Raw genomic sequence first — 16,782 nt, 5'->3', positions numbered from 1 at the left:
CTCAAAACTTTGATACAAGAAAAAATATCACATATTTATATAGGCTTGATATAAAATGTAACCATAATTACGAGAGCATAATCAAATGGAAATAAATTAAAATGTCATAAAAATTGATGAAGATATTTTGGGTTATTTTTTATGACTCTACCCTTAATTTTCCTCTAGAGACTTATATTGGTAATAAATAGCGGTATTTCTAAATTAAATACGTATCTTCTACAATTTTTTTGGAGTGAATAATTTTGGTACACATTATTTGATTCGATAGTCCACTTATAATTTTGTGAGGTTAATAAGCGCCAAATTAGCAGTTTTACACCAGCAAAATATATTCTCGATTAGACTTTCAGTCTTTTACTAGTTAAATTCTAATTAGATTAATAATTTCAATCTTTGAAGTGAATAATTCGATATTCTCATATTTTTTTTTTCAATTTAGTTTATTTTAAGAACGCGCGATTTGGGGATAGTTAAACTAACTGGGGGATATAAACTGTTATCCCAATCCAATAGTGTCTGTTAAGCGGTGTTTTTCGGGGGCGTAAATACTAAAATTCCCTTTGGTTAATTAAAAGCATTATGAAAGACTATAATACCCTTCCCACAAAATAAAAATTTTAAAACTTAAAATCAAAAAACCAAATTATATCCCCCGTTTCATCATTGTTCCGATACACTTTTAGGTAAGGGTCTCGGAAAAAAAATCTTCATCGTCCTTCATCATCGATTACACGAATCAATAACCATGCTTCCGCAAAATAAAACCAATCCCAATACGCAATCTGCAATTAAAATCAGTAGCTCAACAAAAATAAGAAGAAAGGATCAATCAGATTGCTCTTGAAGAAGAAGAAGAAGAGGATTCAGACCATCAAACTCGCTAACCAATGACTTTTATAAGAAGGTAAGTGATTCTGAATCGTTTTATAAGTCTTTCAATCCATTTTAAGCAGTGGGTGTATGAATACCATGCTGGTACGAGGATTCAGACTTTTATTAGAATCCCGATTTCGGCATTGATTTTTGTATGAATACCATGATGGTACGAGGTCCCAGCATTCATTTTAGTATGAATACCATGTCGGTAGCTGGTTCCGGAATTGATTTTAGTATGAATACCACGCCGGCTGATATTTCAATATTTACCTAAACTGCATGTTATGTTCCGGAAATAATTTTAGGTTGAATATCATGCCGGTAGTTGTTATTTAGTTTATAGGAAGAACTGAGAAATTTTAATACAAGCGGTCTTGCCTCAATTTCCACATCTATGGCGGAACTAGTTTTCGGCATGTTCGAGCATTTGAAAGACCATGTCGTATCATGTGTAAAAGATACTACAGAAAACTCACATTTTGTTTTGTAAGCCGGCATAGTTTATTTATATATTTCAATACCGTTTGGACTTTACGGTGTGGTTGGTATTTCGTAATACAATGTCGGCACTTGTGATTCAATGTCGTCATTCAGCATATCTATGCCGGCATCAGATACGATTGTTAATTCTCTTATATTTATTTCGTGTGTGTTTTGATATAGGGATATCCAAGGAAGTTAAGAAAAGAAAAACTAAATATGATGGCATTAAGAAAAGAAAGAAGAACACTCTTGGTATTCCCGAGTCTCTTCCTATTCGATGGAAAGAACTTGGTCGCAATAAGCGTTTGGGGGAAGGCTCTACAAGAGGGAAATATCAAGAGAGTGGCGGGGACTGTAGAAAAATCGTAATCCATGAACGTACTGGAATAATTGATGATGAGCACGATAAAGAGGAAGATGATGAGGTTGACCCAAGTCAATTAGCAATCCAAAGCGAAGTTTTAGAAAAGACGATGGGCCAAGTCAACAACCGACACAAAGTGAAGGTGAAGGGGAACAACCGGTAGAAGCAGATCAAGAGAAGAATAAAGTTGTCAAAGTAACAGTTTCGCACCTTCCTCATTATGATGACATGTTACCTGATATTGGTGGTGGTAAATTTTTGGATCCGAGAATACTATTTGGCTACAAGGACACGTGGGATCGTACTATCTATCAAACCTATGTAAGAATTTTTATCGTCTACATATCTATTGTTTTGTATTTATGTAAAATCTCATAATTGTATTGTCTCCTAATTGTAGGTTGAAAAGAAAGTTGTGCGTGTTTGCCGACACAAGCCGCAACTCATTGGGATTTGGCTACGGAATATAAATAGTTCCAACAATTAATAAAGGACTCTGGGTTATATCCTTTTGTTGAAAATTATGTGAAGTATGATTCTGTGACATTAATTTCTTCGTCGAGAGGTATCATGGTGAAACTGATACCATGCACTTCCCGTTTGGGGAGATGATCTTGATCCCTGATAATGCTCAGAACATTATAGGCTTATTGTTTATCGAAAAATCAGTTGCAGAAGGATATAAATGTCCTGACCTAAAATGGTCGAAGATACACACTTTGACTAACAAGATGTTTGGATGGAACTATGAAACTTCTGTGCAAATCTTCTATGTATCAAGGAAAAAGAAAATGAAACTGAAGATGCTTTAGAAGAGGTTTGAAAAGACGGAGGAGAGACGTTTGACGGATGGATGGTACCCCCCACAAACCCGTTATACATCCGTTGTGTACCTATTATTCATCTTGGGCACTAAGGTATTCCCTGACGCTAGTGAGAACAGGGTGAGTGAAAACCACCTACAATACTTGGATCCGTTGGAAGAGGTCTGTAGCTATTCTTGGAGCACCATGATAATGACACATTTGATGGCGGAGATGAGAATGGACTATAAGGATGTTGCCAAGCAATCTGTCGGAACTTCACTCTACTAGTGGAAATAGGTATTATACAACTCATATCGGAGAACCTCACTGACCGTAGTAGGACGGTTGACCAAATATAACAGTCCCTGATATGGTAAAAATACAGAAAAAATCCGAGAGTATATTTAGCCCTCTCTGAATAGGAAAATATATTTACCATTCTGCCATCCAAAACAGAGTCCCTTAAACTGCGATTCATACCTGGTAGTTCTGTGTCAGTTCATAATGACCATCCCATGATCACTGGGGGAAAGGATGGCATGCTAATATTACTGATGATTTATTTGAACCTTGATGTTATTCTCCTGCTAAGAAAGATCCCAAATGGCGTCCTCCTATGGATTAGGAAATTAATGCGCTTTTGGAAAATGGGACTTAGTCCAAAGTTCCACCTCCTCCAAACAAAAATATTATTGGTTGTAATGGGTTTATCGTGTTAAGAGACAACCTGATAGTACCATTGAACGTCATAAAGCTCGTCTATTTGCCAAGGGATTCAATCAACAAGAATGTATTGATTATGGTAAGACTTTTAGTCCGGTTTTTAAACCATGCACTATTCGTACGCTAGCCTTGTCTTATCACTTGCCTATTCGTCAACATGATGTTCAAAATGCTTTCCTTAATGACATTCTCACTGAGGAAGTATACATGAACCAACCCCCGGGTTATGTAGATCCTCAGTTTCCTGACTATGTTTGTAAATTGCATCGGTCTATATATGGTCTTAAACAGGCTCCTCGTGCTTGGTATACTCGTCTTAGTTCATTTCTTCAGAAATTTGGTTTTGTTATCTTTGTTTCTGATACTTCTTTGTTCATTCGATGATCACCTAAGGATATTACATTTCTTTTGGTTTATGTGGACGACATAATTTTATCGGGATCTTCAATGGCATGTATCCAATCACTTATGAGCACTCTTCATAGTGAGTTTTCTCTTAAGGATATTGGCTCTCTTTCATATTTTCTTGGAATAGAGGTTACGCAAGCTTATGATGGGTTGTTTCTCACACAAGGTCGTTATGTTGAAGATCTTCTTGTTCGTGCTAACATGCAAGGAGCAAAACCAGTCACCACTCATTTTAGTACCTCCACTGACATCCACCCAGTTGACAGCCCTTTACTGTCAGATGTCACCTTGTACATGAGTTTAGTTGGTGGTCTTCAGTATCTCTCTATGACAAGACCGGACATTTCCTTTGCTATTAATAAGGTATGTCAATTTATGCATAAACCTATAGAATCTCATTTGGCTCTTGTGAAGCGTATACTTCGATATTTGCACCATACTTCTAACTTTGGTATTTTTCTTCGTCCGGAACATAATTTGCAGCTTAGTTTTTCGGCTTATACTGATGCTGATTGGGCGGGTGACCATCTTGATCGTAGTTCTACGAGTGGATATTGTGTTTATCTTGGTTACAATCTTATTTCTTGGAGTTCTCGTAAGCAATGTACAGTCTCTAGGTCCAGTACAAAATCTGAGTATCGTGGTTTGGCTATTGCAACTGGTGAATTAATGTGGATTGAATCTCTTCTTCGGGAACTAAAGGCTTCTATTCAATTTCCTCCCACTCTTTGGTGTGATAACTTGGGAGCTACCTATCTCACCATGAATCCGATATTTCATGGTCGCACAAAACACATAGAAATTGATTATCATTTTGTTCGTGAGAGAGTTCAAAATGGTCAACTTGTTGTTCGTTTTGTTTGTCTAAGGATCAAGTTGCAGATATCTTTACGAAGCCTACTCCAAAGGATCACTTTTTTCGACTACGCTCTAAGCTCAATGTCATCGACAACCCGCTTAGATCGAGGGGGAGTGTTAGACATATAACATACATGACTAATTAAGTCACGTATGTACACGGCTTCCTATTAAATTATATCTTGTATTTATAAGAAATCTCTTGTAAACAAACTAGGGCTTAACCCGTGCCGTTTGTTTTGATGCAATTCTCTAGTCGACCTTTAGCATGTCTCTAGTGATCAAATGATCATTTTTAGTCTTCCATCATATGTTGAGAACCACCATAGGGTTAAGTTATAGGCTTTTAAGTTTTAAGTACCTGATTCATGCTATAATTATAGATTGCCAACCATAGGGTGCAATTCCTGAAATGGAATAGCTAGCTTGAAAAGACGCCACAATATCAACCTGTTTCGTACTGGAAAAGGCTACATCCTTTTGTGTCCCTTTCGTGCCTGTATTAGCGCTCCCCCTTATTGCAGCAATCATTACTGATGTGCCTGACCCGACAGCCAACAGAGTATCGTCCTAAATGCATCAAGAAGATTGTTAGCCTGATCTTGGCACACAAAACATATTAATGGTCACGGTAAGTATCCATTTCTTTCTGTATTCACCGTCTACGTCAAAGCTGAGATCGTTTACAGTAAGGGAGAATGGAAATTAATCACATGTACAAAAGCATCTCAAATTACGTTTCAAGAAACAGAATTGCAAAGAAACGCCGTCACATGTCCCTGGTTTCCTCAGACATCTTTAAAAAAATAACTAAACAACTTACTTTAAAAACTAAAGGAAAACGACCAACAAATGGGATTTAACCTAGAAAATTCAGAATCCAAATCAAGAATTTCTCATTAGATATCACCAAACTAAATAAGGGATCAAGATAGTTGGATGATTTATTCATTCCAATGTTAAAAAGAATCAAGTGTTCGAGAAACCAAAGCTTCGAGGTTCGACCCATTTTCCTGTAATAAAAGATTGGAAGAAGTGAATTGCCATCTAACGATTAGTTATAACCTCCACCACTATTCATCTATGGAGAAGAGAAATTATACACAAAGCAACAACTTCAATTGACTAAATACCATCAAAGTTCTTCGATAAGGATGAAAACTGACTAACATACTCTTAACGTTTCATTACCACTGCTTGTCAACTTTATTGTTACAGATCAGAGTGAGATCAAAACTAACATAAAGGCAAAATGAAGAACTAACAAAGAACACAAAGAACCATCATTTTTATAAAACCACTCAAAGAGATAGTGAAACTTGATATACAAAATGTCATAATCGGAAACCCTACCCTGAAGATGAAAATCGATCTCCGATCCAAGAACCCAAACATTTTATCTAATCAAAATTCAATATTTAATTATCAATTAAAAGATGAATTGAATAAGAGCAAAATAAAAAAGGAAAAAGGAAAATCCTTACCTGGATGATAGCTCGTATAAAAGCATCCATAGAGAAGAATCACATTTTGACAGGTCCAAACATCTTAATTGATTGTGTAACTTGAGATTCGACTTTTGGTGAAATGCTAATAGCATAAACATGTGAGCAAGAAATAAAATAATCTTTGATATTCTAAAGAGAATGGAGAGGAGAAACGTCTGTCAGAATTGATGGAGAACATCTTTTGTTCCCAAAAATGGGTGATTCATCTTTCCTGGGAACTAAATCAAATATCGAAATCAGGGAAAACACCCCCAAGATTAACCGGAGGGTCAAAATAAGCCCTAAAAAGGAACCTGCGTGTTCCATGTTTAACAACGAAAGGCAAAAAAGAACTAAATGACGGCTCATCTGGTTTTTTCGCCGCGCGATACATTTTCGATTTGAGAAAGTGAGAGAGAAGGATGATGTGTACGGCGGCGTTCATTCTTGAATTTTCATTCTCACTTAGAATCTGCCACACGTGCGAGCGGTAGGGTGTGGTATGGAGAATCACAATCCTTGATTTATCTTTACGAGGACAAATCCTGACCATAACTAATACAGGCAAACTTAGCCTAGTTTTGTTCGGTGCTGTTGACATGTATCTTTTGTGTTTCTCATCATTGAGAACACCTTAAACTCTGTGTTTCAACTTTATTCTCATCCAGCTGATATCAAATACATGCATCAAATATTGCAAGTAGTCGTCTATATCATTTACAATTACACTTTAGAGATCCAAGAAAATTGATAACACATGCAAGAGTACACAACAACAAAATTAACATACACTTGTAAGTTTCCATATTTCACAAAGATTTAGGTACATTTTTTATGTTAGCAATATGACAACTTAAAAGTCTGCACTCGTACGCGATGATTGCACTAGTTTTAGAGTGCACAAAGTAATAGATTTTGAATACCCAAAACACCTAACCAACTAGCATCACATTTCTCTTCAAAATGAAGTGTGCGCTTGTGAGCCTATCCGAGTGCCTGGCTCCCCTTTGACAATATAGTTTTCATGAACTTCGTTGTGTATCTATTTTATTTGCAAATATGCTATGACAATTAAAATGAGCCAAATGAAAGTCATATTATTTTACCCGAGATGTCATTTCCGGCACTCCTTATATTATATGCAAGAAACACTATATTATAGTACTCGAGATGTCATTGCCGGCACTCATTATATATGCAAGAAAAAACAAATCAGCCCATCACGACAAGGTTTACCGAACCTTGATTCCGCCCATATGCTGCAGTCCACGTTCAACAGTCCACACCTCAGCGGTGTTGTTCCCATTTTGTCTCGTTTCTATCTTCGATAAAAAAAATAAAAAAAGAAGAAGAAGATTCCATGGCATTTCTGTCATCTATCGACATGTGGAAATATACGTACATGAGGATATATATTGCTCTTAGATCCGATTAGAGAGCATGAAATTTCAACTCATTTTTCGTATCCAAATTTCATCTAATTCTTTCTAAAGTTGTTATAGAGATGGAGGCAACTGCTGCAATATATGATTCTGTAGCTGTTAAAAACAGTAGTATTGCCAACACCTGCACCAATAATTTTGATGAACGCAACCACGATGAGAAGAACAAGGAAGAACTCCAATTCATCGAGGAAGTTACAATTAATGCTGATAAAGTCCAAAATAAAGTTCTGACAGAAATCTTATCTCGTAATGCTCAAGTCGAGTATTTACAAAGACATGGTTTAGATGGATATACAGATTGGCAGACATTTAAGAGAGTCATGCCCCTGGTTAGCTACGAAGATGTTAAAACTGATATTGATCTGCTCATAACTAAAGGTAATATCTCCTCAATTCTATGCGCATCTCCTGTTTCTCAGTTTTTGCATAGCACAGGAACTTCGTCTGGAGTGAGTAAATTAATGCCAACAACATAAGAACAAGCTGAGAAATCATGGGACTTTTGGTGCCTCTTAATGCCGGTCTTAAATCAACATATTCCTGGTTTAAACAGAGGAAAGGCGATGCAAATATTTCTTGTAAGTCCATGTATTCGGACACCAGGAGGATTGATATCCTCTGCAGCTTCTACAGGCCTCTTCAAAAGCTCCAATTTCAAAAACCTATTTAGTAATATTGATCCGTACCGAAACTACACTAGTCCTATAGAAACCATTTTATGCGAGGATACTTATCAAAGTCTGTATTCTCAATTACTTTGTGGCCTCTATCAAAACAATCAAGTTCATCGACTAACATTCATTTTCGTTTCGGGATTTATCGAAGCCGTTAAGTTTTTACAGCATCACTGGACCCTTCTTTGTCATGTTATCAGATTTGGAACTATAGCAGCAGACCACACCATAATCACTGACCCATTGGTGAAGAAAGCAGTCATGAAAATACTAGTCAAACCCAACCCCGAACTTGCTGATTTCATCGAGAATGAGTGTAGGCGAGATTCATCATGGCAAGGCATAGTATCTAGGTTATGGCCGAATGCTAACTGTGTCGACACTATCATTACTGGAACAATGTCTCATCATATCCCTAACATTGAATTTTATAGTAATGGACTCCCAATTGTTATCACAATATACGCGTGTTTAGAATGCTTCTTAGGTATTAACCTTAACCCTCTAACTAGTCCACGTGAAGTTTCTTACACCCTAATCCCTACAATGGCGTATTTTGAGTTCTTGCCAATAGTCGACGGAGACGACAATCAAAATGACAACTGCAACAAGGAGAAAGATAAACATCATCAAGAACTAGTTGATCTTGTCGATGTTGAGCTTGGACGAGAATATGAGCTTGTTGTTACCAATTATGCAGGTAACTTATATTCAACAACTTGGACTATAGGTTTGATCAATTACTGACTGATTATATGCATATGTTCTTCTGTATAATGTACAGGACTTTATCGGTATAAAGTTGGAGACGTGCTGCGAGTCTCTGGGTTCAAGAACAATGCTCCTCAGTTCAATTTCATGAGGAGAAGAAATGTAGTTCTAAGCGTTGATATGTATAAGACAAACGAAAGTGAGCTTCAAAATGCAGTGAAAAAAGCAGCTGACCATCTAATGAGTTCTAGAATAACAATGCCGTAATTCCTCACACAGTGTTTGAGGAATGCTGTCTCATAGTGGAAGAATTCCTCGGATATGATTATCGTAATATGCGTGCTAACAAGAAATGAATCGGACCCTTAGAGATAAAGATAGTCGAGAGAGGAACGTTTGGTAAGCTAATGGATCATGCAATCAACCAAGGTTCTTCAGTTACACAATACAAGACACCTCGATGCATGAAACTTGGTCCCAAATTTGATCTCCTAAACTCTATGGTTCTTTCAAGCTCCTTCAGTCCGAGGTGCCCACAGCTTTGAGAGTTCGCTTTGTTTCATATGAAAATGTATTTGCTTCATTCTGCTTTGGGTAAGATATGTTAAATGTCAGCATGTTTTGTTGTCATCTTGTGCGAAAATATGTGCTTCACGTGTACAACAACGATGGACCAAATTTATTATTTATTCTTGGGAAGACGACGTCCGGTGTTATTTGCACTCGACTAGTAAACCATACATTAGAATCTTGCAACAATGAACAACATATTAGACGTATCAAAATAATATGTAAAAAACTAATCCGAAATAATTCTATCGAAATAACTTGATGAGGGCAGAGTAACAGATTCAACAAGTTGTCCTTAACACACTAGTTCGCGGGTATACTCGAGTTGAGTAATGCTAAATCCCTCATATCGAAGATGTGTCCAGGATAAGACTGCCCGATATAACTTGAGTTAGCACAACGCAAGTTACCCTCTCTTCGAACTCAGCAATGAGGATGGAAAGTAAAACACCGCAAACTCACAAAAGCAAGAAGATGAAGAAAAAAAGATGGAAAGATGGTCGCTTCTTGTGTGTTATTAAAATAGAATTTCGAGTTATATTTATAGGACAAGATGCTTGCCAATCAAGTTAGATTTTTGTTTTCTTCAAAAACAAGTAAAACTCGTAAAACGAATTTACCCATAAATAAAACTCTTAAAAAATATTTTTGGAATTAATTTCCTAAAAAAACTCGCCAAAAATAAATCCGAGTAGAAGAAGGACTTGTGCGCGTGCACGGAAAACTCATTTTCTCCTACACATCTAATAATCAACAAATCTCATAGTAAACTTAAAATTGCTTTCACATAATAATCTTACGTTAAAATTTGATTACAGATCTCGAACTGAAAGGAAAAAAGTACTCAACAAGTAGCAGTTTTGGATCGAGAACTTCATCAATCATCTAACCCTATAAATTAAAAAAAATTAAATTTAAGGACATAACGGGCGCTAACTTTTTCTTTGGCGCGGCCTTCATTAGAGCAAGCAATATTATTCCTCAGCCGTGAACCTCCATCTTCTCAATTTTTCTTAGCCTACACAAATCAAACACATACAAATATTGTAAGCTATGTATTGAATTACCAAAGGAATTCTGAAAAGATGAAATCGTCTTAGAGAAGATGTCACTGTATTACAATGTGAACTCGAAACTCGTGGGTACATAAATCTTACTGATCGACCAAAAGGGAAAAAAAGAAAAAGCATAATAGATTGTGAGTACTAAAAACACTAGCGGAAATATCAATTTATTTTTCTAAGAGGATGGTGTATACTTACAATGGTTTTGCGGTGGGTATGAGTCTGATCAATTGATAATTTCTTATTGCATGAAGCTGTGCACTTATCAATACATTGTTTACTAAGATTATAAATCAAGCCACAGCCTAGCTAGATAGCATGGTTCAAAACAAGCTTCAAAATCACTTTCACGATCAGCTGAAATTTGTCCTATAAACATCCCAACTATCAACAACATTACTGCTATCATCCTCATGAGATTCTTCTTACCACCTCCTTCCATTTTTTTTCCTTCAAAAAAAATTCTAATCAAACACTGTTTCTTACAACCCCTCAAAACTCTGATACATGCAAGAATAAAAGTCGTACCTATAACCATATAATATGGATATGAAACCTATCCATAATTAAGAGTGCCTAATTAAGGGATGTTTTTTAAAAAAGGTGAAAATTTCCCTGTGTACAAAAAGCCCCTCGATGAATTTTGCTATGTATATAAACTTTCATGTTCTGTTTAGTATTGCTAACCCATTGTGTGCGAACTATACGATTGCATCTGCCCGGTGTTTCTTACCTTCTTGTGTACACGTGATATAGTCCTATATACCTCTGAAATGCTCCTTAATTAGCCTTCGGAAAGCCCAGGGAAACGCACCATTCGTCGAAATGGGACGAACATGTACCTCTTCAGTTCACACCTTATAGCACGAGTGCTCAAAACTAAGCCCATGCTGGGTATAAGGGCTATAAACATAACAACAACAGAATTAGGGTTCTCTCTCTTCAACACACCCTAGAAACCTCAAGTTAATTTGTTCCGCAATTTTAAGGGGGAAATTTCTCCCAAAAGAGATTATCACAGACATACCAATGAGTCACTCTGGGAATGCAAGTTGCTATCCAAGCCCTGGAAAGATGTCATCGTTTATGATCCATCATTCACTCATATGCATATAAAACATCGTCAGCACCATGATTCTTCTGTCAAGGTAAGTTTTATTTTTCAATTATCGCTACCTGAAGTAAATATACCATTTGTGAAAGGATTTTACTATGCCGAATTCGACAACAATGGTGAAAAATTAGTTAGAGTTAAAGATCTTGATTTAACCCATACGGATGCAGATAATGGTATTGATGATGATAGACCTTCAACCCCATGGTATGGATCATCCCCGCCACGAATACCATTTAATGATGAAATAAAACATATTAAAGAAATTGTTGGCTCCTGTAATGGTTTGGTTTGCATTCACTAAAAAAAACCGGCCAAAGGCTTCTTTCCCAATGGTAGTGGCTTATTCCAGTCTTTAGTTGTCAATCACTTTACGCAAGTGTGTTAGGTAATGCTACTAACATCTTAAGAAGAGATGGATGGATGAGAGGGCTGATATGGGCTTCACCAGTGCTATGGACCCGGGCCTGGAAAAAATTGCATCTGTAAATAACTCCTTAACTGTCGCCCACAATTTTCGTTTACACCAAATCTTATATTAAATACGTTAATCGAATTTCTATAAATAAAAAATATTAACAAATATATACGATAATTGAATTTCCATAAATAAATTATTATTAAATAGCACCTATTAAAATAAATAAGTTTCCAAAAAAAAACAAGAATACTCCCCCCCCCCACATATTTGGAACCACAATAGCGAAAAAATAAAGAGAAAGTTCTTCTAATAGCTGAGCTAGATTGTTCTAAAAATAGGGTCCAGATCGTCTGTGCCACTGCTTGGGTGTGCCCTATGTGCCACACCAATAGAAACACGGTATTTTCTCTTGGATTTGTAATATCTTCTTTAACTAATTAATTATCTTTCCTAATCGATTAGTGTTGTATAAATAGAAAATCTATTTAGTTAGTCATGGTTAATGAGAGGAATGATGTGGCGTGTTTCTATTGGTGTGGCACATAGGGCACACACAAGCAGTGGCACAGACGATATACACTAAATTACCGAAACAATAAATGCATCTAAACCTCAACCCTCTACTCCTTCGTCATCCTCTTCAAGTTGCATGTCTCGATTCTCCTCGTCACCTTCTTCTTGATTATCTCCAAATGCCTCTACATCCTCTTGATTATCTCCGTAAAGGTGAAAAGAAACGTATCAGCATAATGTGCCAGAAAAACGTATACCAGTCCTTGAAAAACGTATATTAAACAAAATATAAAAGGGTTTCTAACTTATTAGCAACAAGAGATATGTTACTGAGAAAAAGAATTAATGTGCCAGAAAATTGTCTTTTCTGTACTTCTCCTGAGAATGCTTCCCATCTATTTCTTCATTGTGATTTTGCAAAGTCAGTATGGGATTTGATGTCTGCAAAACTGAATGGCTATATGCAATGCCAGAAGGTGTAGTTCCTGCTATATAAGCTTGGCAACTCTGTCTCTCTAACAGTGTCAAATGTGAGATTTGGAAAATGGTGCCAATGGAAGGAGAGAACCAATAGGGTCTTTAATGCTAATCCTAACACTGTTGATGTTGTTGCTCATTAGGCAGTATATTTCTTGTTTACTTGGTCCCTAGCTTTCAAGGAGTTTGAAGATGTGGATTCGAAGGAAGTTATAAAAAATTGGTGTAAAATTTACTTTGATATTACTTGAGTGCTCTTAGCTTGTTTTGAGCACTTTTCTTTCTTTGTATTTTGGCAAGGGCGATATAATTTTTTTATACGCTGTGTTTTTTAATCAATGCATCCTTTTTTTATCGATCAAAAAAAAAAAGAAATCGGATACTTTGAATGCCGAAATGTACATATTTGAATTCGTATACTATTATTTACATTTCTAGATAAAAAACTGTGATATCCGAATTTACAATTTATTTTCAAAATATCTGATATTTTAACGAATTTCAAAGTTATTAGACATCCCTCGACTCTCTTAATTCCATTTTGTTGTTTGATAAATACAACAGGGGAGCAGCGAGAACAAATTCTTCCCGATGTACGTAAGTGATAAGTGAGTTTTACAGAAGGCACTTAATTTTGGTAAAAGATTCTCCATGTAATGACTCAGAATATTGTTATCTTAAAGATTGGTGGATATTTCTAAGTCTATCATGTATGACAAGTCTGTTATTTAAATAATGAATCTTGCCAACTATTAAGTGGTCTATGGTTGGTATATGTCATCCCACAACTTAAGGAGTTTGGATGTAATCTAGGGACCACTAATTTAGGGTAATCAAAATAAAATAAAATAATGAAGCTTTTCTTTCCCCAAAAAAAGTATTCTCAATAATGTAGCGTGATTATCGATTATTTCCTACAGATAATATTACGTGATCTATTGAAGATTTCATAACAGATCTCGATTGAAAAACAGAACTTAATATGCAATAGTGTTGGATCGACAACATTATCGATCATCTTATTCTAAAAATTAACTAAAAAAATTAAAATAGAAAACATCTTCTTTGCATGGATGGTCTGTGCGTGCAAGAAAAATTGTTCCTCATCCATGAAGCTCCTCTAACCTTCAATTTTTCTTAGCCTACAAAACAAGCGCAAGATCAAGTATCAAATACTGTAAGTTATGGTTTGCAGTGCCTGTACAAATTACACATGTTTACACATCATGAATATATGACATATAAAGAAATCAATTTTAAGCAGATATCATTGCAGTAAGATGATAAAATCATCCGATGATACCACTAATTCGAGTACGACATTCGCCAACATCTAAATCCTACTAAACAATAAAAGATAAATAAAATAAAAATAAACGGTTTTGAATTATTAAAACACCATAAGAAATATCAACATTTTTTTCTTAATCAGAAGACATTGTATACTTACAAGGATCTTGCGGTGGTTATCCGGTAGTGACTTTTTGTTGCATAATTTAGTACACTTATCCATGCATTTTTTACTCAAGTATATATCACCAGGATTTGGTTTGACGCAAGGAAGAAAGCAGGGTTCAAAACAAGCCTGAAAGTCGGTTTCACGAGATGCTGCAACTTGTCCTAAAACCATTCCCAGTATCGAGAACACAACAACTATCATTCTCAAGTGACTCTTACAGTTTCCTTCCATCATTCTTAAATACTTTTTTTTCTGGAATTTCCGATGACCTCAAATACACTATATCTCAAAACTTTGATACAAGAAAAAATATCACATATTTATATAGGCTTGATATAAAATGTAACCATAATTACGAGAGCATAATCAAATGGAAATAAATTAAAATGTCATAAAAATTGATGAAGATATTTTGGGTTATTTTTTATGACTCTACCCTTAATTTTCCTCTAGAGACTTATATTGGTAATAAATGGTGGTATTTCTAAATTAAATACGTATCTTCTACAATTTTTTTGGAGTGAATAATTTTGGTACACATTATTTGATTCGATAGTCCACTTATAATTTTGTGAGGTTAATAAGCGCCAAATTAGCAGTTTTACACCAGCAAAATATATTCTCGATTAGACTTTCAGTCTTTTACTAGTTAAATTCTAATTAGATTAATAATTTCAATCTTTGAAGTGAATAATTCGATATTCTCATATTTTTTTTTTCAATTTAGTTTATTTTAAGAACGCGCGATTTGGGGATAGTTAAACTAACTGGGGGATATAAACTGTTATCCCAATCCAATAGTGTCTGTTAAGCGGTGTTTTTCGGGGGCGTAAATACTAAAATTCCCTTTGGTTAATTAAAAGCATTATGAAAGACTATAATACCCTTCCCACAAAATAAAAATTTTAAAACTTAAAATCAAAAAACCAAATTATATCCCCCGTTTCATCATTGTTCCGATACACTTTTAGGTAAGGGTCTCGGAAAAAAAAATCTTCATCGTCCTTCATCATCGATTACACGAATCAATAACCATGCTTCCGCAAAATAAAACCAATCCCAATACGCAATCTGCAATTAAAATCAATAGCTCAACAAAAATAAGAAGAAAGGATCAATCAGATTGCTCTTGAAGAAGAAGAAGAAGAGGATTCAGACCATCAAACTCGCTAACCAATGACTTTTATAAGAAGGTAAGTGATTCTGAATCGTTTTATAAGTCTTTCAATCCATTTTAAGCAGTGGGTGTATGAATACCATGCTGGTACGAGGATTCAGACTTTTATTAGAATCCCGATTTCGGCATTGATTTTTGTATGAATACCATGATGGTACGAGGTCCCAGCATTCATTTTAGTATGAATACCATGTCGGTAGCTGGTTCCGGAATTGATTTTAGTATGAATACCACGCCGGCTGATATTTCAATATTTACCTAAACTGCATGTTATGTTCCGGAAATAATTTTAGGTTGAATATCATGCCGGTAGTTTAGTTTATTTATATAGGAAGAACTGAGAAATTTTAATACAAGCGGTCTTGCCTCAATTTCCACATCTATGGCGGAACTAGTTTTCGGCATGTTCGAGCATTTGAAAGACCATGTCGTATCATGTGTAAAAGATACTACAGAAAACTCACATTTTGTTTTGTAAGCCGGCATAGTTTATTTATATATTTCAATACCGTTTGGACTTTACGGTGTGGTTGGTATTTCGTAATACAATGTCGGCACTTGTGATTCAATGTCGTCATTCAGCATATCTATGCCGGCATCAGATACGATTGTTAATTCTCTTAATTTATTTCGTGTGTGTTTTGATATAGGGATATCCAAGGAAGTTAAGAAAAGAAAAACTAAATATGATGGCATTAAGAAAAGAAAGAAGAACACTCTTGGTATTCCCGAGTCTCTTCCTATTCGATGGAAAGAACTTGGTCGCAAAAGCGTTTGGGGGAAGGCTCTACAAGAGGGAAATATCAAGAGAGTGGCGGGGACGTAGAAAAATCGTAATCCATGAACGTACTGGAATAATTGATGATGAGCACGATAAAGAGAAGATGATGAGGTTGACCCAGTCAATTAGAATCCAGCGAAAGAGTTTTAGAAGACGATGGGCCAGTCAACAACCGACACAAAGTGAAGGTGAAGGGGGAAAAACCGGTAGAAGGAGATCAAGAGAAGAATAAAGTTGTCAAAGTAACAGTTTTGCACCTTCCTCATTATGATGACATGTTACCTGATATTGGTGGTGGTAAATTTTTGGATCCGAGAATACTATTTGGCTACAAGGACACGTGGGATCGTACTATCTATCAAACCTAT

The 16,782-nt window shown here is 35.8% G+C and overlaps 2 protein-coding genes across 2 annotated transcripts; both read left to right on the top strand.

The window, feature by feature from the left end:
• Positions 1 to 7,512: 7,512 nt before the first annotated feature.
• Positions 7,513 to 7,929, top strand: LOC113293973 (indole-3-acetic acid-amido synthetase GH3.6-like). The gene has a single exon (XM_026542412.1). It carries the CDS (start codon positions 7,513 to 7,515, stop codon positions 7,927 to 7,929), a length of 417 nt encoding a protein of 138 aa, XP_026398197.1.
• Positions 7,930 to 8,378: 449 nt separating this feature from the next.
• LOC113297662 (indole-3-acetic acid-amido synthetase GH3.6-like) lies at positions 8,379 to 9,176 on the top strand. The gene is made up of 2 exons (XM_026546217.1): positions 8,379 to 8,827; positions 8,912 to 9,176. The coding sequence occupies exons 1-2, from the start codon at positions 8,389 to 8,391 to the stop codon at positions 9,103 to 9,105; spliced, it is 633 nt and encodes a 210-aa protein (XP_026402002.1). The 5' UTR covers positions 8,379 to 8,388; the 3' UTR covers positions 9,106 to 9,176.
• The last annotated feature ends 7,606 nt before the right edge of the window (positions 9,177 to 16,782 follow it).

Source organism: Papaver somniferum, chromosome 7 (genome assembly GCF_003573695.1).
Source record: "Papaver somniferum cultivar HN1 chromosome 7, ASM357369v1, whole genome shotgun sequence".
Taxonomy (NCBI): domain Eukaryota; kingdom Viridiplantae; phylum Streptophyta; class Magnoliopsida; order Ranunculales; family Papaveraceae; genus Papaver; species Papaver somniferum.
This window is presented reverse-complemented; position numbering and strand designations above follow the sequence as displayed.